This window comes from Carcharodon carcharias, chromosome 4, assembly GCF_017639515.1.
Source record: "Carcharodon carcharias isolate sCarCar2 chromosome 4, sCarCar2.pri, whole genome shotgun sequence".
NCBI classification, from domain to species: Eukaryota; Metazoa; Chordata; class Chondrichthyes; order Lamniformes; family Lamnidae; genus Carcharodon; species Carcharodon carcharias.
The window spans coordinates 20,445,084-20,469,707 of NC_054470.1; the positions used below are offsets into that span (position 1 = coordinate 20,445,084).

The following is a 24,624-nucleotide window of genomic DNA, read 5'->3' on the forward strand; positions in this document are numbered from 1 at the left end:
GGTTGGGAGCCTTGATTATGTGTCTGTGGAACGTAAATATGCAAACTTTCATTTTCTTGTCTGTTCTGAAATATATGAAGATGAAACGCATACAATTTTGTCCGACAGAAAGCCCTAACCTATGAAATTGAGAATTTTCCATTTTTCAAATTGTTTTACAATAAATGATGCGTATTGTTCTCACATAATCCCTTCTGGCTTTGGTACCAGTTATTCTCCTGGTGGTGTGAGTTTTTGCATCATGTAATGTATTCATTAATGAGATCCCAGCAGAATTCTTAGATAAAGTGCAATACACAACTGCACATATCATAACATATTGGTTATTGCTGGAGAAAGAACATTTATTCCTGGGGCATCGGCACCAGAATTTATTTGCGTCTCACGGTTGTAAATTCCTCTTGACAGTCATGGCCTTTTTGTTTTTAGTGAGAGCGACCTGCTATGGAAGCAATGTGGATTTAAGTCAGAAATTCTCCTCCCGCTCACACTCAGGTTCCCCCAGTCGCTCAGCCTTGGTGCACACAAAGTTCATGGACATGCTCTGAATGTATGCTGTACATTCCTTTTGCTTTGCACTTTACAGATAATAACTTTTTTAAAACATAAATGTAGCAGGTATAAATTACTGTTGCCGTTCTTCCCTCTGCTGTTTGAATGAAAACAACACATTTATATTAAATGAATTAATACCTCTTTTAAAATACCAACAGGAATTTGGTGTGATTATATAGCTGATAGCAATTTGTACCCTAATATATACTTTAGTGACAATGTAAATTTGTAACATTAGGAAGGATGTGAAGGTTTTAGAGAATGTGCAGAAAAACATTGGGAATGATTCCTGGGATGAGGCACTTCAGTTATGCGGATAGATTAGAGAAGCTAGAGTTGTTTTCCTTAGAGAATGGAAAGTTGAGAGGAGAAAAGAGTAGAAGTGTTCAAAATCGGAGGGGTTTAGACAGAATAGATAGGGATAAATTGTTCCCATTTTAAGAAGCTTAGAGAACCAAAAGAGACAGATCTAAAGTGACTGGCGAAGATGATAAGAGGAAAAACCTTTTTATTTAGTGAGTAGTTACAATCTGGAAGGCACTACCTGAAAGGATGATGGAGACAGATTCAATCATGGCTTTCAAAAAGGAATTGGTTAAGCTCCTGAAGCAAAAAAATAATTGTAGGGCTTCAGGAAAGAACTGGGGAGTGCTACATTTCTCTTGCAGAGAGCTGACACAGACGCGATGAATGGCTTCCTTTTGTACTGTAACCATTCTATGATTCTATTCTATGAACATCACAAACATGTGGTGGGAAAATAGCTCTGCTTTCAATGAATATAATTGTGTATAATACAATGTTTGCTAAGAGTAACAGGCATGAATGCAAGGTGACAGAGAAAACTGACCTGCGCCACAAGTATGATGCAGTAAATCCCAAATGAGCACCAGTTTACCATGTTGAAATGCATTGTTTACTGTTGTAGCATTACGACTGAACTTGGAGTTGTTTCAGGCAATTGGAAGGGTTCACAATATGCATTAGCTTAAGATGTACACTGCTGCAAAATTGGCCTCTTAGGCTCCATACTGCCGGCTGAAGGAAACTGCCCTTGTTTCAGTCTAACAAATGATGGATTCAGACATAATTCAGCCTCTACCTCTTTACCCGTTAGAGATTGCAGTTTATATCTAACATAGTGACATATTCAGCAAAAATATATTGCTTGGACTTGAAACTAATCCACCTCTAGCTGATCAGTGCAAAATATGTTTTCATTTGCTCCAATTCACCTGGGAGCAAACAACTTGATGCAGGTTTGTATGTAGCATATGGAGTATAATCTCTGTTTTGATCAGTTAGAAATCTGCAGAGTTTGAACCAAGGTTGAGATATATTTTCAAGTTGAGTTAATAAGAGGATATACACTGTGACATTTTCAACAACTTCTGGAGCATTGAGATGGGGAGGCTGATTAAAAGAGCAATAGAGAATCTGAACCTCAGGATGATGAAGGAATGAAGGATGGCAGTCAGAGAGTAGAAGGGATGAAAATGGGCAGTATTTCTGGAAGAAATATCTTGATAATGGGACTGGATTTTGGGAAAAAGTTTAATTTGGATCTAACAGTATCTGAAGGTTCTGCACTGACTGACTCGACTCGACTTGAGTTGGCAGCTGTGGAGGTTGATGGACTCGAGGTGAGAAGTGCTATCAAGGAATAAAGAGGATGCCTTTGGCTTTACCAACATAGACCAGGAGGAAATTTTGTTTCATCCAGGTCTTAATGTCAGACAGAGTATCGGAAAAATTGGGAAAATCATTTTGACTGACAAAGGAGGTAAAGCTGGATGTCATCAATCTACATGTGGGAGCTGACCAAGTGCTTTTGGGTAATACCATGAAGTAGCATGCGAATGAAGAAATGGGAGGCACCTATAGACTCCTTGAGGGACAAGGCAAAAAAACAGTTGGTGGTAATTCCATGTTTGCATTGTAATAGATTTGTGTGAAACCGGGAGAGAGTAGTGCCACAGAGACTGCAGAAAAGAAATGTTGGAGCAGGATAGAGCGGTCAGTGCTGTCAAAGGACAAGGTAAAGGAGGATGTGGAGAAACTGAGAGCCATGGTCATCGTTCCATGGGTGTTTGTGACTTTGACCAGTGCAATCTCAATGCTGTGGGAAGAAGTTGATAATTACCTTTCATCTTGTTTTAAGGAATTGTCTTTTATGTAGGCTTGCAAGTTTATTTATTTAGTTTTAATTTAAAATGCAGCTGGTGGTCTCTGGACTGGTACGTTCCAAGTGTGTTATGTGAAGAACATTCGTGATCCTTTAGTATATCAAAACAGAGATATTGGGCAGGATTTTACATCCCTTGAGCGGGCGTGCAATATTTCGGTCGGCTGGTGCACACGAGATTCAGCAGCGTGCTCACTGACAATTAAGAGGCCGATTAAGGCCCCTAATCAATTAATTTAAACATATGTTTCGCTGCCCGTCCAACCTTATGGTTGCAGGCAGCCTTTTGATTTTTTAGCTAACCTCATCCACGGGCAGGATGAGGTTTCCGCAATTAAATAAAAAATAAATATAAACTTTTAGGCAGAATTATTATTCTATTCGTGCTATTGTGAGTGAGTCCCATGTCAGGACATTTTTTTCAGATCTTAACAATTTTTATTTTTGATTTTAGAATTGTTCAGCTCCCTGAGGCCTTCACACGCGCAGACTTTTACGCTCGCCCTCCTCCCGCCAGCGTGAAATCTCAGTCGGGGGCCGTTTGCGGGCAGCAGACCATTTCCCAGCCGCTCCCGAGCATGCCCGTCCGATGACCTGAAAATCCTGTCCATTGTGTGTTGCAGTTAAGGGGTTAAAAACAGTTACGATGATGTTCCATAAAGAGTACCGTTTCTTGATAAAGAACGGTTAAAATCGTGTTCATTGGCAAATTTGAGATAGTAGCAGAAAATGGACAGGAAAAGTTTTCAAAACATCAAAGTGAATGGTTGTTACTATGAAATTGCTACAGCTCTATGCCAGCCATGACACCACAACATTTGTGATTTGGAACTTTGAAATATATTTCCCCATCATCGCATGTTCCAGTAGAGATGTCAAGTGCTTCTCAGTAATTTACTGATACTTGAAAGTAATCTAGTTGACAGATTCAGGTGACATTTTTATGTTATAAGTAATGTGAACTCGCAGATTAGATTACACTTTTAAGATCACTCTTGGGTTTCCTATTTTAATTTTCTTAACACATGGTTTTAATGTTGCTCAGCTGTACTCTCTACAGAAATGGGTGTCATTTTTCGTCATGTAGGTTAATGATTGTGGCAGAATTACTGCAAGTCAATGGAAATAATTTCTAGCTCTCCACTTCAGCAGATAATAGCAATTAAGATTTAATAGTGCATGTTTCATTAAGATACCACACTAGCATTGCTACACAATTTCAAACTATAGTTGTTATTTCTGTGAACTAAATTAGATGGTAAAGATACTTATTAACCACATCATAAATATGTACAGTTCTTTGTGCCAAGGTGCCTATTGCAAGTATGCTCATTAATAAAGAGAAAAAAATGTAGAGCTGTTCGCTTCAAATCATTTGGGACCAAATATATTGAAGATAATTTGTTTGGATGTATAATTCATTGTTAAGAATTTGATGTACTCTATACAATACCAAGACAATGAAATAGATTTTCAATGTCGGTTTTAAGTCAGTTCTAAATGGTTAAGGACTAGTGTAGAACTTGCCTGAAAGGTCAAATGCTATTATTTTTCAATTCTCTTGTATAAACTTATTTGCATAATTATATTAACACCAAGTGCAGACTGTAGTGCAGGACTAGGATGCATACTAATGGTGGTAGACAACAGTGCCATATAAGTGATAACTAAAGGGCACAAAATAAGAAGATTGTAAATTCAGAAAACATTTATCTCAAGATACACCTCAACTCATTAGACAAGGCTGACAGGACAGGGATTAAGAGCTAACTGGCCAAAATTAAGGAAAAAGGAACCCTAAGTGCAAGCATAATTATGCAGAAAATACGGCAGAGCAGCTCATCACCTGGCCCCCTGTATAATGACTTCTGAAATTTGTTTAGGAGGAGGATTGACACCTGTGTCACCACTCCCCGATACTAGTTTTATATTAGGCCTGATTTTAACTGTTTTGATTGAGTTAAAATTTTACCCTTCTGGGTGGGATAGATTTCACAATCTCCTAAGATTGACAAAAAAAAAAAGCATAAGCCAACTTGTGCAAAAAACACTGGGAAATTTCTCTCAGGACTGCTGCTAATCAAATAAGTTCCAGGAGATTGCAGTGACTGATATCAGTAATTACAGCTATTCCACCATCAACCTTCCAAAACGCAAAGATATCCTCTACCATTAGAACTCATGCAGCTTTCCATTGAATGCATACTCATTACAGCTCCTGGCAATCAATTCCAAAGGTTGACGACACATGGGGGGGAAACTTACTGGTATCTAACAAACTCCATGGGCGGAATTTTCTGGTCATTGGGCGGGTGCAGCGGGCAGGCCCCGGAATGGTCAGGAAACAGCCCCGTTGCCCACGATCAGCCGCCGACAGTGATTTCACTCTGGCTGGCGAATTAACGGGCAGCCAGCGTGAAATGAGCACTGAGGAGCTCAGCGGTGCTGGGGTGGGGGGCAGGAGGAGTGCGAGCGCTAAAGTCTGTGCATGCGTGGGGAAGCACACATTGAAAGCTCCCTGAAGGCAAAGAGCTGCCTCAGGGAGCTGAAGAATTGTAGAAACAAAAATAAAGCTTTCAAAAATGAGAGAAACATGTCCCCACATGTGACTCAGTCACGTGAACAGGGAGGTATCAAAAATGATGTTCAAAAATTTTTAATTTTTTAAAACTACTGTTGGAAACCTCATCCCGCCCTTGGATGAGGTTTCCGAAAGAAATCCAAAGAACGCTTGGCCAATTCGCCCACCTGCAGTGAAAAATGGATTTCAATTATTTGATTAAGGACCTTAATAGGCCTCTTAATTGTCGGCGGGCACACTGCCAACTCTTGCGTGCGCCCGCTGATCGAAATATCACGCGAGTTCACATTGAGATGCTTGTCCGACATTATCGCGCGCTACTTTACACCCAACTGGGTTGGGCGGGCGCCCGCCTGCGGGTTGTAAAATCCTGCCCCCTGTTTTTGTGTTTTCTACTGATGCCCTCTTTTCCTTCTCTCTGATCAAGCTCACATAACTGACCACACAGGATCTACCTGCTACTTTAAAAATTTAACTTTCATTCCCTTGAAGTCTCTGTTTCTCCAATTAAAAAGTCATAGCTCCCTCAGCCTATCTTGATAATATGGACTGCAGCGGTTCAAGAAGGCAGCTCACCAGCACCTTCTCAAGGGGAACTAGGGATAGGCAATAAATGCTGGCTCAGCCAGCGAAGCCCACATCCCATGAATTAAAAAAAAATTAAGAGCTATATATCTGCGTTTCATTCCGTTTATCCTTCTGCGTGCCTTACTCCACTGTCTTGGTATCCCAGCCCTATGAGGGTAGAAGAAATTGTGCCTTGGGCAGTAAATAAAATACATTGCATCACATTAGGCGTTGATGTGGGAAGAGGTAAATAGTCATCTGTTACTGTTTAATGGAAAAATTCCAGGGAAATGATAGCCACAAGCAGCACCACTAGAAAAGTGGATAACAACAACAATTTATATTTATATAGTGCTTTTAACATAGTAAAATATCCTAAGATGCTTCATAGGAGCATTATAAAACAAATATGCCACCAAGCCGTTGGAAGAGGAGATATGAAGTCAGATGCCCAAAAGATTGGCCAAAACCTTCGGTTTTAAGTAAAGTCTTAAAAGAGAAAAGCAACACAGACAGACAGAAAGACAAGGGGAGTGTCTTCCAGAGCTTGGGGCCTAGGCAATAGAAGGCGAGGCCATCAATGGTGGAGCTATTAAAATTGGGGATGCAGAAGAGGCCATAATTAGAAGAGCATTGGAGGAGGGTGTGAGGATGGAGGAGGTTACAGAGATAGGTAGTGTCAAGGCCATGGAGAGGTTTGAAAACAAGGATGAGAATTTTCAAACCAAGGTATTGCTTAACCGAGAGCCAATATAGGTCAGTGAGCACAGGTGTTAAGAGACAGGACTTACTGCAAGACATGGGCAACAGAGCTTTGGATGACCTCAAGTTTATGGAGGGGAGAATGTGGGTGACCATCCAACAGTGCATTAAAATAGTCAAGCCTACGGGTAATGATGGCATCAATGAAAGTTTCAGCAGCAGATGAGCTGAGGCAGGGATGAAGTCAGGCAATGCTATGGAGGCGGAAATAGGTGGTCTAGGTAGTGGTATAAATATTAGGTTGGAAGTTCATCTTGGGATTGAATGTGACATCATGGTTCCACTGCGTTGCCTGAATTAACATACCCTGGGCAATGGCTTAAGTGTTTTGCTAATGTGTCACTACTGCAATATTAAAAATATTGTTTCCTATTGGACATCGGTGAATTCCATTCACTGTAAACCTCTGGTTTACTTGTTCCATGTGGTTCTTAGCTGGTATCAGTCTCAAATTAATACCTGAACATAACAATGTCATAAGCTTCACTCGTATGTGACTGTGTATTACCCTTGCAAACTAACATCAAAAGACATTGGGCAGCATTTTCACACCCCCCCCCCCACCCAGGTTGGGGGGTTGTGCGGATGCGGGAGCAGGCGGGTGGATTCCTGATCGGCGCCCCCAATCGGGGGGGTGTGCTGCCATTTTACGTGGGCAGGCCAATTAAGGCCCGTCCAGTGTGACGTCCGCCCAGAAGCACTGTGCACTCCCTGTGCAGGTGAGGGGAGGAATTCCTTGAGCGGGGAGTGCACTCTTTTGCACATGCACACAAAAGAGTGCACAGATCTTCCTGAGGCAAAGTGCTGCCTCAGGGAGCTCGGCTCAAGTTTGAAAACTTTACTAAAGGGAGAAAAAAGTATTCCTGACATGTCCCCTCATGTGATGTTTTCACATGAGCAGGGACATCTCAATTGCTCTTATTTTAAAACTTTATACACATTTTAAATCCCTCATGAAACCTAATCCCGCCCATGGATGAGGTTTCATGTTTTTTCTGAAAGCAGGTCCATTAATTGGGTTAATTACTTTTTTAAAGACCTTAAGTGGCCATTGACATTTCAGCAGGCACGCAGCCGACTCCGGTGTGCACCTGCTGAACTAAAGATCAGAATGACGGACAATGACATCAGGGCGCACGCCAGACAGCACCCCATGTCGTTTTAAACGTCGGCGAGCGGACCCTGCCCCCGCTCACTGATCGGAAAATGTAGCCCATTGAATTACTGGACGAATACTTAAATACATCGATTGAATTGGTAGAGAACGGTGGAGTATTAGTTTCTGATTACACTTCACTGGCATTTCAAAAACTGACCATTGAGACTTTAGACACTGCTTTATCAAATATATTTTATTTCAAAAAAATGCTTGACTTTCATTATAGAAAACTTTGCCTAAATTGCTGGGTGAAATCTATTCATTGAAGCTAATAATATTGTAAACTGGAAAGAGTTTGCTTCTCAATTAATCTCTCATCTAAATAAGTTTGTTGAAGCATCCAATGTCAGGAAAATTGATCAATTAAAATTCAGTTGTTGGTTACTATCCATCATATCAAAGAAAAGGCTTCTCATCGTTGAGATTTTTTGTGCTTCTTCAGAACATATGGGGCGGTATTTTCAGGTTGGTGTTTGGGTGCGTGCCTGACTTGCTCAAACGTAAAATAGCACATGATGGGGTCAAGCGAGCCTCCCGACATCAACCTGCACCTGCATAATACTTCGTTCAGCGGGCATGCGACCACAAAAATAGGGAGCACGCCTACCGACAATTAAGAGGGCAATTAAGCCCATTGAAGTTGTAATTGTCCCCGATTTTTTTGTGGTCGGTCCAACCTCACGGTTGGCGGGTGGGTGAATCAGCCAAGTGCAGGGTTATGGGGAAAAGGTAAGAGATTGGCAATAAGTTAAAATGCTCAGAAAGCCGGTGCAGACGCAATGGGACGAATGGCTTCCTACACCATAACAGTTCTGTGATTCCACACTCACCCACGCTTGCTTCAGCGCCCACCCTCCTCCTACCCAGACCCTGGCAGCGCTGAGCATTTCAATGCGTGCTTCATGCTGGCCGTTAATTGGCCAGCCAGCACGAAATCGCGATCGGCGGTCTGTTCTCCGGTCGCTCCCAGACTCACCGATCACACCCACCCGCCGACCTGAAACTTCTGCCCGTGATCTAGGGAGACCACATTCTTACTCTGTTTTACAAATTTATTTGAAGGAAATGCCAGGATACTCAGCTAACCTTATGAAATACTAACATTTCACTTCAGCTAAGATTGGAGTGAGATAAGTTATATGCTGGTGGAAACCGTAATCCATTTCTGAGTTGTGAAATAGCATAAAAGGTTTTTTTTTTAATTCTGAGCCAGCTTTTTGATGATTAAGGTGTGGAGGAAAAATTGCCTGAAGAAATTTAGCCTAATCTTTCAGCACATGGTACTGAGCTATTGATATAGAAACCAAAGGCCCTTTGTGGCAGAATTCTTCTTTCTGAACCAGAAGCAGATAACATCTTGCTGGCATTAAGAATCCCTTTGTCACTTTTAGAGGTTTCTTTCTGTTCAATTACGGTGAGTGTTACATATAACGTTAAGAGGTGATTTGTCACACTGACATTTTCATTTAATAATCCTTATTCGTTAATGTAACTAAAAATACTAATTGGACTTGAAACTTATCTTTATATGGAACTGCCGTGCAGTAGTATTAATGGGCTACAGTTAACATTGTTCAGGCTTTGACAATAGTGGGAATTCCGACATAGTTTTAACCATACTATAGTTTATTTTTTTCTAAATCAACGACTGTTTGCAGTAAGTTGATGCTAATCAGTATACCTTGTGTGCAGGCTTCTGCCAACAAAATAAAAATATAACATTACTGTTATTTTCTTTTTTAAGTACAGTTAATCTTTGAGGAGATAGCTTTCTCTTTCTTTTTGGAAAAAGTTATAGGATGCAAAATGGAAAAGGCGTAATTGTCCTCTTTTTGTAGGTGGGGTGTGGAGTGGAAATTTCAACAGCCAGCAATTTAAAAAGGTCCTTAGGCATGATTTTCCTGTAGTCAATGTTATGATACAGAAAGATTCTGGTAGGAACAACAGAAAACCAGCTAATCATAGTACGCTGTAAGAATGCTCCTTTCACACTTCTGAAGTAGCTAAATTGTTATTTAGACTGTGTGACTGATGGAAGCTTTGATGCATTTAATTCAAAACTTTACATTGTTATGGCACAGCAGATGGTAAATGCTGAGCTGCTCAAATGCGAGAGGAAAACTTGAAACAACCGACACAACTGCTTTGCAATCTGTGTTTTTATTTTGAGATACATACCTTGAATTCAATAGTAATTCTACCGAGTTTTAGAGGTTTATTACAAAACTAAATGAAAATAAATGATTTTGAGCATATACATAGATCTACAAATTACTACTATGATAGTTCCCCTATTTAATCTAACTGCCAGTTACACCTCTGTTAAGGCAACAGCAAAAACAAAATAGAATTTAACAGACCCAGCAAAGCACACAATATCCTGGACAGGGATATTCACAATGAATTCCCTTAGCTTTGGTTCCTATAGGTATCAGTTTGGTACAAAGAGGCTGGAGGCTTTTCACACTTGTTAGATCTTAGAATGTCCTCTCCTTACACATAACCTCATCTCCTTTATACATGTAAATGCCATTGATCCAATATGTCTTTGGACTTTACCTTTCTAATAATAAAAATCTTTCATTGAGAGATTAATGTCTATAATGGCATTGGAAATTATTTTTTAAAATAGAGTTTAGTGGTGTCTGCCTATGTATGTGTATCTTAATTGGATTAAAGCCAGTTAGTCTGGGTGCTTTGTATAGAAAGAGGTAAGTTTGACATGGTAATTAGATAAACATGGGGAGGTTTAGAAACATAGGTGTCGAGGGGGCAATTTGCATTTTTAAATGAAGCATTCAAAAGACTGGGTGAAATCTTGCACCTAGCTAAAAGATACCAAGCAATGTGTTTATTTTTTTCAGTTTACTGATAAAATTGGTGGAATCAAAGGGTGTTATTGTTAGAAGAGGTAAAACCTAAAAACCTAGTAATACAATGGGAAATTTACATTCAAAGGAAAAGCTAGGCATACACAGAAAGAAGTTTGTGTGTGTAAGGCAGAGGCATTTAAGATCTAAACAGCCTGTATGCCTGCAACTGTGTCTGCAAGTTTTGAATTCGTACGGTCAAATGTGCTTTGCCTGGGGTCTTTTAAAATCTATGGGCAGAATTTTGCCCTTGATGGGCGGGCGGGCCCCACCAGCTCAGTGGCTGGTGGGCAGGCAGCCGATCGCTGCCGCCGAAACAGGCCCCGCCACCATTTTAAGTTGGCCCGCCTGACGGGAAGCGCTATGCGCTTCCTGCGCAGGGGAGGGGGTGGGGGGGGGGAGATTCCTGAACTGTCAGAGTGCACTCTTTCGTGCACGCGTGCAAAAGAGCACACATCTCCCTGAGGCTAAGTGCTGCCTCAGGGAGATCGTTGAAAGGCTAGCAAATATATAAAATTAGAATAATAAAAAATTCATTAACATGTCCCCCTCATGTGAAAATGTCACGTGAGATGGGACATGTTCATGAAGGAAACAAAAACTTTATTAAACGTTTTTAAAACCACTATCATTTGTAAAACAATCACCTACCCGCCTACCCGTTGGGCCCACGCGCCGAGCCGAAGTTCGCACGGGCCCCTCAAAATCGTTGACGATTGGCATAAAGGCCTTAATGAGGCCTTTAATTAATGGCGGGTCCCGCTGCATAGCGCGCCCCACCAACCGAAATATTGCGATGCCGCGTGCTGACGTCGGGATGCTTGTGCGATGTCAGTGCGCAACATTTTAAGTGCTGGTGTGCGGATTCCGCCACCCACCCGCCAGCCAGAAGATTCTGCCCTATGAGTTTTGGTGTTGCCCTAACGGGAGTGTAACTGAGAGTCAGATTAATTAGGGGATTTTTGTAGTTATTATATTAGTAATTTTGCAGACATATGTATATGCTTACAATTTTTCTTTTATTAATAAATGTTTAATTTAGTTTTATAAAAAACTCTCGAGACTCAGTCTTATTATGACTGAATTCAAAGCCTGTATCTCAAAACATACAAATTGCAAAAATGGATAATGATAGTTGTTTCAAGTTTCCACCTGGGATTTGAACAACTCAGCCCTTACCATCGGCTGTGTCATAATACACAGTACCAATTTTATCAGGAAGCTTTGGGAAAAATAAACACACTGTTTAGCTTCTTATGGCTAAGTGTAACATTTCACCCTCTCTTTTGAAATTCAAACTACTCTGGTTTATCTAAAAATGCAAATATTCCTTTACACCTCATTCTAAAATGTTAGCCATGTTTACTTATTTAGCATTTCAAACCTAGCTTCTCTTCTGATACAGCAAAGCCTTCAGACCAACTGTCTTTAATTTAATTAAGTCACACACACACACGCACACAGAGACTATCCAGATCCCTGTATTCCTAATTTACAATAAATTCCAATAACATTATGAAAATTATTATATTTTCATGGCAACAAGTGGCAAGGTTCAATGCTTCAATATTCTTAACTTACACATTTCAATCAAATATGAGAGTAAAACTTATAATAGTTTGAAATGCTCCAATTAAGTAGAGTAGATTATACTTTTCCATCATATAACATTTCAAGAATTGCAAATTCTATTTTATAAAGAAATAACAAATGATCTTGCATTAGTACAGCACTTTTTGCGCTGTCAGGACATCATAAAGTAGTTCACAGCTAATGAAGTACTTCTTGCAATTGTAATGTAGGCAAACAACCAACTGATTAGTGCACTGCAAGGTCCCACTAACAGCAATAAGATATATGACAAGTTTAGCACCCGTGTTTCAGGATAAAAATTTGTGGCAGCTGCTCAATGGGTTATTTACACCTGAGAAACACTGTAAAAACAAATTTGGGAAATAGAACTGATGACTCATCATGAGTCTGCCTATTTGATATATTGCAACATACTGTTGTGTCAGTATTGTATAGAAAAGGAAATCAATAGGATCTGATGTATTTAAGAATATTTCCAAATACTTTATAACATAGTGTAGGAAATGAAAGTCTGAAAATTTAAAAATGGGATGCATTAGTTGTCTTAAACAATCCCAATAATTCATAAAAGTGCTAAATAGTAAATTTGTGCTTGATTTTTTAAAAAGTATTGGCATTAATTTGTTTTTACTTCAGTACTTAGTTAACTATATTCATTTAATTATCCAGTTATACAATGCAGTAATCAAAGATAAATATTTTAGTTGTGTTATTGCTTGTTCCACAGAGAATAATTTTAATTTTGGAGAATAACAGTTCACAAAACAAACACCCTCTAAAGTGCTTTACAACTAACAAATTACTTGTGAAGTGCAGTCATTGTTAAGTAGTGAATTTGCACACAGCGTAATTCCACTGCTTTTGGCTAAGGGAGAAATGTTGGCCAGCATGCTAGGGACAACTCTCTTCTCTTCTGTTAATAGTGCTATAGGATATTTTAAGTCTACCTAAGCAAGCGCAGCCAGGCCTTAGTTTAACATATAATTTTAAAGACAGCATTTTTCAACATTGCGGCACTGTACTGAAGTTGCACCTACAATTGTGTGTTTATGTCCATAGTGAGGCTTGAGCCTACAATTTTCTGTTTCTGGTGCAGGAGTGCTACAGATTTTAAATAGGTGAGCAGTGCAGGAAGAGTGACCAAGTTGACACTACAGATAAAATTTTAATTAAAATTTAAGAGTTGATTCCCCGTCATATGCATGAACTGTTGTCTTGCGCTCAATAGGGAATCAATTTGGTAGGTCTCGGTAGCAGACCCAGAATTCTTTGGCAGATGCACAGGCTTCATTATGGCCCCAAAATTTATTTACTTGTATATATTTTCCACAATGAAGTCTCCATCTATTCTTGCTGGTTCACCTTTTCTGCACTGCTTGTATATTTAAATTGAGTGTTGGATGATTCCAAGTTATTTGCTGCAGGATGCCCACTCAAAGCTTAGCACTGACTGTTTTTTGGAAGATTGGTTTTGCGCTGTTGATTTGATTTGCCACACTGCAGTTTCTGCATTATTGCGTGTTCAACAGTTTTTTTCTCCATTTGCTCCAGATTTTCTGTAATACAGAACTCATGTTTGCACAGATCTGCAGCCAAAGTATTGTTGTTGCTTTTAGCTGCCAACTTCAGCTTGGAACAATCTGCTCTGCATGTGGCTTCCATTAGGCTTGCCAGTGGATGTCATGGATTGGGAAGAGATTTGAGGTAGAGGGATGACAAATGTGCTTGTACTTGGCATGTCTAGTGCCCACTTAAGGTTGGCACAGAAAAGGTAGGAGCCACAGCCATTGTGGAGACGAAGTCCTGTCTTCACATTGAAAATACCCTCCACTGTGTTGTGTGGCACTACCATCGTGATAAATGGGATAGATTTTGAACAGATCTAGCAACTCACATCTGGGCAGCCATGCAACGCTGTGAGCCATCAGCAGCAGCAGCAGAATTGTACTCAAACACAATCTGTAACCTCATGGTCAAACATATCCCCCACTCTACGAGAACCACCAAAGCCAGGTGATCAACCCTGGTTCAATGATGAGTGCAGGAGGGCATGCCAGAAGCAGCACCCAGGCATACCTAAAAATGAGGTGTCAGCCTGGTAAAGCAACAACACAGGACTACTTGAGTGCCTAACAGCATAAGCAGCAAGTGGTAGGCAGAGCTAGGCAATTCCACAACCAACGTATCAGACCTAAGCTCTGCAGTCCTGCACGTCCAGTCATGAATGGTGGTGGATAATTAAATAACTCACTGGAGGACGACGCTCCATAAATATCCCTATTCTCAATGCTGGAGGAACCCAGCACATCAGTGCAAGAGATAAGGCTGATGCATTCGCAAGTTTCAGCCAGAAATGCCAAGGGGATGATCCATCTTGGCTTCCTCCAGGGGTCTCCAGCACCACAGATGCCAGTCTTCAGACAATTCGATTCACTCCATGTGATATCAAGAAACAGCTGACGGCACTGGATACTGCAAAGGCTATAGGCCCTGACAATATTCAGTCAATAGTACTGAAGACTTGTGCTCCAGAACTTGCCACGTTCCTATCCAAACTGTTCCAGTACAGCTACAACACTGGCATCTTCCCAACAATGTGGAAAATTGCCCAGGTATGTCCTGCACACAAAAAGCAGGACAAATCCAACCCAGACAATTACTGCCCCATCAGGCTACTCTCGATGGAGGGGGTCTTCAACAGTTCTATCAAACGGCACTTGCTTAGCAATAACCTGCTCACTGACAGCCAGTTTGGGTTCCGCCAGGGCCACTCAGCTCCTGACCTCATTACAACCTTGGTTCAAACATAGACAAAAGAGCTGAACTCCAGAGGTGAGATGAAAGTGACTGCCCTTGATATCAAGGCAGCATTTGACTGAGTGTGGCATCAAAGAGCCCTAGCAAAACTGGAGTCAATGGGAATCGGGGGGAAACTCTCCACTGGTTGTATTCATTCTTAGCACAGAGGAAGATGGTTGTCAGAGTCAATCATCTCAGTTCCAGGACATCACTGCAGGAGTTCCTCAGGGTAGTGTCCTGAGTCCAACTACCTTCAGCTGCTTCATCACCTTCCTTCCATCATAAGGTCAGAAGTGGGGATGTTCACTAGCAATTGCACATTGCTCAGCACCATTCACGACTCCTCAGATACTGAAGCAGTCCATGTCCAAATGCAGAAAGACCTGGATAATATCCAGGCTTGGGCTGACAAGTGGCAAGTAACATGTGGCAATGACCATCTCCAACAAGAGAGAACCTAACCATCTCCCCCTAACCTTCAATGGTATTACCATCACTGAATCCCCCACTATCAACATCCTGGGGGTTACCATTGACCAGAAACTGAACTGGACTTGCCATATAAACACTGTGGCTACAAGAGCAGGTCAGAGGCTAGGAATCCTGCAGTGAGTAACTCACTTCCTGACTCTCCAAAGCCTGTCCACCACTGACAGGGCACAAGTCAGGAGTGTGATGGAATACTCTCCATTTGCCTGGATGAATGGGGGGTGGTTGGTGTCCAGGTGGCAGCGTGTGCTGCCAGAGTGCCATCTAGCTACTGGCACTAGGTTGTTTTAAAGGGGAGTGAGGGAGGGGGTAGGATGGAGTGGTTGGAGGAAACAAATTGGTTAGAGGCCTTCAAGATGGAGAGTAGAACCATCCATTCAGGAGATGGGTATTCCAGACAGGCAGGGAATTGTAGCCATAGGGTTCTGGACAGCAGCAACCTCATGACCACTTGTAACGTCAGCCTTGGGGTGGGGAAGTGATGGAAGACAGCAGAGGAGAGCACGAGCAGGCGCCAGCACAATGAAGAAAGTACCCTGTAGTGAGGATGTACAGGCAGTGGATGAGCTACCTCCAAATGCCCAAGTGGCAGCATCGCCGAAGACTGTGCCTCTCCAGAGAGGTCGTCACCGATCTTTGTGCCATGAAGATGGATGAGCTGAGCCCAGTGATGTTGGAGGTCACCTGATACTAGTGACACTGAAGGTCACCCTATACATCTCCTGTACATTCCAGGAATCCATCGGAGACATGTGTGGCATCTACCCATCAGTAGCACGTCATTGTATCAAGGTGGTGACCAATGCTTTCTTCAGGAGGGCCAGCTAATACATTCACTATCACACTGATCTAGACAGTCGGTCTGAGAGAGCCATCGATTTTGGGGCCTTTGCTGGATTCCCCAGCTGCGGAGTGTGATAGACTGTGTGCATAAAGCCATCAAGGCCAGCCAGTGGCCTTCACTAACAAGAAGGGATTTCATTCCATCAACATCCACTGGTCTGCGAACACCACCAACAGATCTTGCAGCTGTGTTCTTGGTATCCTGGAAGTAGCCAGGATACTGAGTCAGGCACTCCTAGAGGCCTGAGCTTTTCTATCCCTCTCTGCAGCTTCAAAGTTGGATTTCTGGCAACAAGGGCTACCCACTAAAGAGATGGATACTAATTCCAGGGAGAAACCCAATAGCAGAGGCAGAGGAGAAATACCAGCGACACGATGACTCAAGTCATCGTTGAACAGACTTTGGGTCTCCTGAAAATGTGATTCAGGTGCTTGAATCGTTCCGGTGGGGCACGTCAATATGCTCCAGCAACGGTCTCTTTGATTATACTAGTCTGCTGTATTTTGGACACTTTGGTACTCCAAAGGTGGATGACCTTACCAATGAGCATATACTGGAGCATGAGGCATCCTCTGATGAGGAGAAAGCTGATGGCTAGCCACTACATCCTGAAGGACACCAGGGACCGTATGCAAGGGACAATGAAACAAGCACTTAGGGAAGTTCGGGAAGCTTATACATACACCTTTCAGAAAACCCTTGCTATCTCGTTCTTCCAGTCAACTGAAGGTCCGCTTCATCCTGCATTGTGGATGTTTACCCAGTTAAAAGCTCACAGTCTTGTACCCAGCGACACCTTGCTTATCTGCATGGGCAACGAGATGACCATGCACACTACGGTCCTTCCCAACTAGTCCTTGAGGCGAGCCCAGGCACTCCTGTAAATTCCAGAGGCCCATCATTAATGGAAGGATATGTCAACGTATTGCAGTATTCCTTTATTGCAAACATAAACAATCAGTTTAACAATAAATTTACCCATGAACCCCAAGTGTATCAAATGAGTTTTCTCAACTCTCTTATGCATGCTCCTGTGGTATGTGGTACTCCCCTGAGGTGGAGGCAGGGGGCTTACCTTGATACTCCATGGCTTAGTGTTCAAGAAGGCCCTGGCATGCTGAGGAACTCCTGCACAGGTGCAACTTGAGGCACTGGTCTCATTGGCAGAAGGGCTGAAGAGCCACTGTGCACAGCAAGAGTGCCCTGAGAGGAGCCCCCAAATGAGGAAGGCAGCCATTCTCCTCCTTTACAAGGCACATTTGTACCTCACTGCTTACTTGAGTAGTTCAAGGACTGGTGGAGAATCCAGGTGCCCTGTCCCCCGTTAGCCATGCATTGGGCTCATGGACAAGATGGTGACATGCAGGTCTGTGTGCAGCTGGACCTGGTTCTCCATGAGAGTTTCCAATCCCTCAGTGGAAGAGGCTACTGGCACAAATGAGAGGGAAACATCAGCACTTGTGGCCTGGATGGATTCCTCCACTGTCCAAGCATACCCTCTGAAATCACTGTCTGATGTTCACACACCTCACGCTGTACTTCTAGCATCTGCTGCCTTATTGACAACTCCAAAAGGACTCAGCATTGGCATGGCCTCAAACACTCCTCCAAGTGTCAATGGCCTCAGCAGTTATAGCCCCTGACAGCTGCTCAGGTGCATGTGTTGTGATCTCTCCAAGTTGCGATCCCAAATCTAAGTGCAAACGGATATCCACTGACATGAGAGTACCTGTGCTGGTGGAGAATGTGGGGAAATAATGTGACGCTGCCTCCTCTGAAATCCCCTCTTCCTCCTCAGAGGTGGACAACTGTTAATGGAGACGGTAGCTTTCTGTTCTTGTGGTTGTGGATGAGCTTTGTGAGAGAACCAGGTAGATCAAAGGGTTTTGAGCTCCCAAACACGTGCCTCGAGAGTCAGCTGGTGTGCACAGCATTCTACATGCAGTGGACAACACAAGGAGCACCATCCCTCATACTCGACCAAGGCTCCCTTCTGCCAGGTCATGAGGATACTTGCCCTCTTGTGCCTGCAGTTCTGTCTCACCATGAGTGAAAGAGCAGCCCCTATGCTGCCCTGCCAATTCCAGAGCCTCCTCTTCCATTGGTGTAAGGATGATGAGAAAGGGCGGCCTGCGAGGAGTCAACACTGAACTCAGGGCCATCCAAGCTTTTGCTTCTGAGATGCCTACAAGTGCCTCATTCCCTAGGCCTTCAGAGTACCTGCTTCAGTTAGCAGTAGGGCTTCTCTCACTGGCTGAGCTGCACTCACTTCAGTGGCTCCAATCATTTCAGTGGATCCAAACAAAAAAACTGCTATATTCAGAGAGCACTGGCAGCCCTTTGAATATAGTGCCAGCATCTCCAGTGGCTGCCACCGCTGCCTTACTGCCTGCCTCCATTCTGGTACTGCTTGCCACCCCCCTCCTGCTGGCAATTAATTGGGCAGCCGGTATGAGATTGCGCTCCAGTAGGGAATCAATTTGCAAGCAGCATTGGCACCCACTTCTGGACCTCACAGTGGGATCTCAGGCCCACCTGCAAAATTCTGGCCTTGGTTCACCATACTGATATTGCGAAAGCACCTAAGTTTTAGTCGAAGACACCATCAGAAGCTTTTAAGCCTCCACCAGTAAAATTTCCCGCAATAATTAAGCTTCAGTTCACTGACGCATTGACTAGATCACAAACCTTATTTGCCAATATTTTTACACCAGCACCTGTGGAAACAAGACAATAACACAAGAGGAAAAAGCACTTTTACTAAATAGCAGACTGAAGTTCAGAGCCACATTGATGGCACACATATAGCCATTAACACTCTAATAAGAACTTTGTGACAAATATATATATATATATATACATATATATATATATATATATAGGTACGGTGATAATCCTATCAACTTGCAGGCAATATCAGACCACGAGAACAGAATAATGCAGGTGAATGTGTGATACCCTCCCGGCAGCCATGATGTTTTCCCTGGCGCCAGTGCTATTTCAAGGAGCAAGCAGACTGAATGAATTATTCTAACTCTTTCTTTGTCTCATTCAGCTGCATTCACCTCCAAGAAGTTCTTCTCACAGCTGCTGGGTCCTTTACCAGCTAACAGAAACTTTATAGATGCTCAGCTTGCTGTTAACCCTGGTGTCATCTCCATCATCTTTGGAGCCACCCACACCCTATGAGAAAGAAAATGTGATATGAGCAAAATCAATATAATGAGACGGTATTTGTGGATAGATGAGAGTAGTGTGATTCCCTAAGTTAATGTGAAAATCTGGCAATAAGGTAAAGATGGAAGGAACTCCTATTGTTGGGAAGCCAAAAAGATTTTCCTTGCCCAGTGCTTTTGTGCCTCTATCCCAATAATTTGAAGAGCCTATTCCTCCTGCTAAGTGGGGCAGCTCAGATTGGCTGGTCTGCCAGCGGCACAAGCTCTCAATGGTTATATGCTTTTTCCTTCCTTCAAAACAGATGCATTCAGCATTGTATTTGACACAGAGATATCCTAATGGCCAGGTTACATTCCACCTCATATGTGAAGGGTTAAGTACAGAGAATGCATGTAGCTAGGAGAAGCTTTAATGACTTGATACCAAAATATGCAATAGTTCTGTGAGGCAAAAGAAACCTTTCTCAACTTGGCAGATATGTTGCCTGGGCTGGGGGCATAAGGTGAAGGAGATGTAAGTTGTGGGGCTCATGCATTGGCTGCTTGTTCGGTGCTTGGTGCATGCATAGTGCAGCCATTCCTTTCAGTTAAGTGGATACACTTCAGTCAGTGCTATGTTGGCACTCTTTCTCAGTTCAAAAAACTTTCTTATTTGTTCCCATGACCTGCAGACATGGGAAATTAATATTTTGGGCACCTTCTGCACATTGCGTCAGGTGAGAGGGTAGCCCCCTACACCAAATCTTTCCACCTTCATCTGCTGCACTTGGCTCCAGACCCCATCTTAGTCTTAGTAAATGAGGCTATATTCAAAATTAATTAGCAGAACTTTAAGTAAAAAAACCCTTTTAAAAGCTACTGCACTTCTCATTTTCTACTTACCTGTTGCTATAGCGCTCTCTGCAAACCTGGACAACCAGTAAGGAGCTGTATTAAAAAATACTTAAATGAATTGATGCCTCTCAAATTTGAAGAGGTTGGAAGACTGCTCTAGATAGCCAGGAGCACCACTTATTCCCACAAATGGGGTATTATCCTTATAATTTTATATAAATACAAAATATATTTTCATATAGTCTGTTGTATGTACAATTTTTTTTTAAATAAAGGAAAATGTGTTGAAAATCTTGTGGTATTTCATTTGTAAACAATATGCCTCAACTCCTATAGAAACTGTTTAATTCTTGTGTAAAATTGTAATTGGTCACCCAGACAGATTCACTTTATTACAAATAAAGTCGATCCTTAAAGGAAAGAGAGACAGAAGCACTGTATTAAACAGGATGCTGACTCTGGGACAAGAAGTATCATCTCTTTGCAAAAGCCAGTGGTTGGCATGCTGAAAAGAACTCTAATATAACAAACTGTTTCATAGGTGGGGCTAAAAAAACCTTTCATCAACTCACAAGGGAATAGGCTCCTGAGGTTGAACAGCATGGCACTAGGGACAAAGCAGAGTTAACAATCCTGAGCAATGAGGTTCATGGCGATAGTGTGGGGAAAGGAAGCAACGGTAAAATTGAGATAACTGTCCAGCAATTTGATGATAATTGGGTAAGGATCCTGGGGTTGCAGCACTGGGGATCCTGTGGTCTGGCAGCAATTTAAAAGATAAATCTGGATCTTGGCAGGTTTTAAGAATTGACAGTTAGATTTAGCAACATAAATGGCAGACTCTGGATGTTTTAAAGGGTGCGGGAAGAATTTAAAAGAAATTTATAAAAGATCTCCCCAGAGGAAGAAAAGTAAGTTTTTTTTTTATTGGTTCTTGGAAAATAACATTTCCATACATTAAGAGTATATAAACAGATGGCTGATTTATACCTATACAAAAATTGTTTTACAAATGGCTTTGTATAATATTCAAAAGGTAATGTGGTTTCCTTGTGGATACGGTGGTGGGGGGTGGGGGGAGGGGGGGTGGAAGTTGGGAATGGATACATATTGCCAGTGAAAGAACATGGAAAATTATTAATTTCCCTTAGCAACCGCGGTTATAAAAATGTTTTAAGTAAATAGTGATTTTTTTTTACATTTAAGAATTCCAAAACTAATCAGGTTTTTTCACCATCAGTTTGTCGCTCTTAGCTAGATCATCTTTCTGAAAAAGGTGATAAGAGTTTTGAAATTAAATTTAAGTTATTAACTTCTTAAATTCAACTTAGAGAAAACAAACTGGAATTAGTTGCACATTAAGCAAAGGCACAATTCATAACTTATACTGAAAAATATGAATACTTGTTCTTTAAAAAATAATTATTCATGGTTCTAAATATGAACAGAATGCTCAGCTGGCATGCTCACCCACTTATTCTTTTCAGAAGAAATTGTTTAAACTTAATTTTGCAGTTTGCTTCTGGCAAGTTATGAATGACCAATTTCCTGTCAGTCATGAAAATTTCTAGAGCTTGCCTCAGATAAGAGTTATCAAGTTAATAGAAGAAAAAGCAAATTACACAAAAGGGATAGTACCTATAACAGCTTTCATGTTCTCAGAATGACCCAAAGCACTTTACAGCCACTGAATTGTTTTTAAAATGCTGCTGTTATGTAAAATCAACTGCCAATTGCACACAAGGTCCTACAAATTGGTAATGTTAGAGGAAAATCTGTTGGCCAAGAGAACTCTCTTCTCCAAATACTGCCAGGGGATGTATTTTTATCCATTGAAACCAGTAGGATGGACTTCAGTTTATCAGATCATCTGAATTATGCTACCTTACACTGCAGCACTCTGTGTACTGCACTGAAGTGTCATCTTAGATTATGTTCCTAGATTGGGACTTGAACCTATAGTGTCCTGCCTAAGAGATAAGAGTATTATTACTAAGCTAAGCTGACACTATACCACAAGGCTGCAATTTGCATGTGCTATTTTGCAAGAAGAAAGACGTTAATAATTATCCTCCAAATGATTTCAAAATAATTTGGAGTAAATGGAGGAACTCACAAACCCAATATATCACGAGGAAGTTGAGCAAACACCAGGTGGAATCTTGAGCCCTCCCCATGGTGAGTTTGGTGGTGGGGGGCATTTAATCAATGGGAGGGGGGGTGCGGTTGAGGCCCCACCAGCTTCCCACCTCTATCCCGATTATGTCTGTGGCTCAAAAAGCTCATGGATGGCCTTCCCACCCCACTGCCAATTGAAACCTTTATCTGAACAATTAATGCCCACCTAGGGGCCTTATCCCACCACCACTGGAATTAACCCTGTGGCGGGCGGGAGACTAGCCATGCGGGCAGCACAACGAGCAAAACAGCGCGGGGTTGCTTATGGGTTCCCGGGGGAGGCCCTCATTCAAAGGTACTCAGTGCCTGACCAAGAGGCTCAGGATCAGGAAGTGGGTGACCTACTCAGAGCCACCCCCACCACCCCCCCCCACCCAGCCCCCACTGCTGACCCCCTGCAACCTCCTCCTGCCATTACCCACCCGTGGCCTGGGATCCAACAGTGATCCTGGGCCTCAAGTGGGTGTTGTATCAGCGGCAGCCGCCACCACCTCCCTGATGACACTGCCATTCAATAGAGCTACCAGCCTCTGATTGACTAGCATCTCCTGGCAGGCAGGACGTCCACCCCCACGACCCTTGATCCTGGGGGAAGTCCCACTGCTGGCCTGTCATGTGTCTGAATGGAACAAGGTGTGGTGGGCCTTCCCGAAAAGAGTCGATCCAGAGCTTCCACCAGCTCCTAACCGGCAGCTAAGACCCCGGTCTCCTCCGTAAGGTTCCATCCAACATCTTTACAGGCAATTATGGATGAGTAATAAATACATTTTTGGCATCATTGTCCATATTCTGACAATAAACATGAAGAAAATCCAAAGGCACATGCTCCGATTGCAAAATCCAGAGAATGGCAGGCACATGGTGATAGCTGTAGGCAACAAAAAAAAAACAATTTCATGGCCAGGATTTTGAGAAATGTTGATGTTTTCAAGTAAAAACCTTAACAATGAAAGTGGCAAAAGACCATTTCTATGGTTAATTTAATAACGGTAGTGCAACATATAGATTTAAAAAAAACCTTAAGGTTTAAAACCTTATTTTGGACATGGAAATTTAAGATACTGAGAAAAGGTGTCAGATAAAATAATTTGGAAATTCTTTTAAGCAGTTTGGTTCATTTGACTAGTTGACGGCTCTTCAAACAAATGAGGAGTTCTTTTTTTCTAATTTGTTGCGTGTTTTCGGGCCTAAACAGACAGATGTGTTCTTCTGGATTTGGGCAGCAGGATTTGTGGTGGTGGAGATTGAAGTAGTAAATGGGGTAAATGGTTCTTTAAAAAAAACAAATAATCAGCGGACCGACCTAAAGTGCCTCGTGATGCTTTTCCTGGAGGTGAGTGGCAGGAATGCAGTCAAGCTAATTAGGAAGCCACTGAAAGGCGATTATTGCAGCTTGACAGCAGTTTTGCGGGCGTCACGCAGACTCCACCCCCACCCCCCAGCTTTACCCTCACTCCAGCAAGTGAGAGGAGGCGGCTGCCGGCAGAAAAGGGCAAAGTTGCTGCCTTCCCAGCGAGTGTCGAATTCCCAAAGACGGCTGTCTCTGATCGTGGTGAGACTGGCGAGTCTCAGCTGTTCCTCTGATACTGGTAACAGCTCCAGTGCTTCCCCCACCGCTCCTGCTGCTCGGGCCAATGCTTCCACTGCTCACTCAGTGAGGGTAGCCACTGCCAGCTTCCTTGGAATGGCCCGCACGGTCTGCAGCTCCTTCCTCCAGAACCCGCTTAGGGACAGTGAACACGGAGATGACCTAGTAAATAGCCGCCTCCCAGAACCCCACTTCGACTGGGCTCACGACCCAGGAATGACGCCGACACCCGGTTCCCAAAGCTCATGGTAAATTTCAACCCGATGTGTGAGCTTAAGTCAGTGAGGACAAACAACCAGCTTGACTGTGAAGGGAATCACAGATAAACTGGTCCTGTCCTCAGCCAATAAGAGAATAAGAGTACTGATTCATTTTTTTTTACCTCTTCTCAACCGAACAGCGCTCCAACAAACACATGATTGCATGAAAACTGTTAATTCAAAA

General features: G+C 42.4%; 1 protein-coding gene across 2 annotated transcripts in view; it reads left to right on the plus strand.

Moving 5' to 3' along the window:
- The window catches only part of mfsd3 (major facilitator superfamily domain containing 3), a 107,398-nt gene that overhangs the window by 72,726 nt on the left and 10,048 nt on the right, over window positions 1–24,624 (plus strand). The window contains exon 6 of one of the 2 annotated variants that reach the window (XM_041185511.1): window positions 3,195–3,991. The exons of the other annotated variant lie outside the window; for it this stretch is intronic. Within the exon in view, the coding sequence (XP_041041445.1) occupies window positions 3,195–3,212 (18 nt within the window). The 3' untranslated portion in view covers window positions 3,213–3,991. Of the gene's footprint in view, window positions 1–3,194; window positions 3,992–24,624 lie in introns of those variants that run through there. 2 annotated transcript variants of the gene reach the window in all.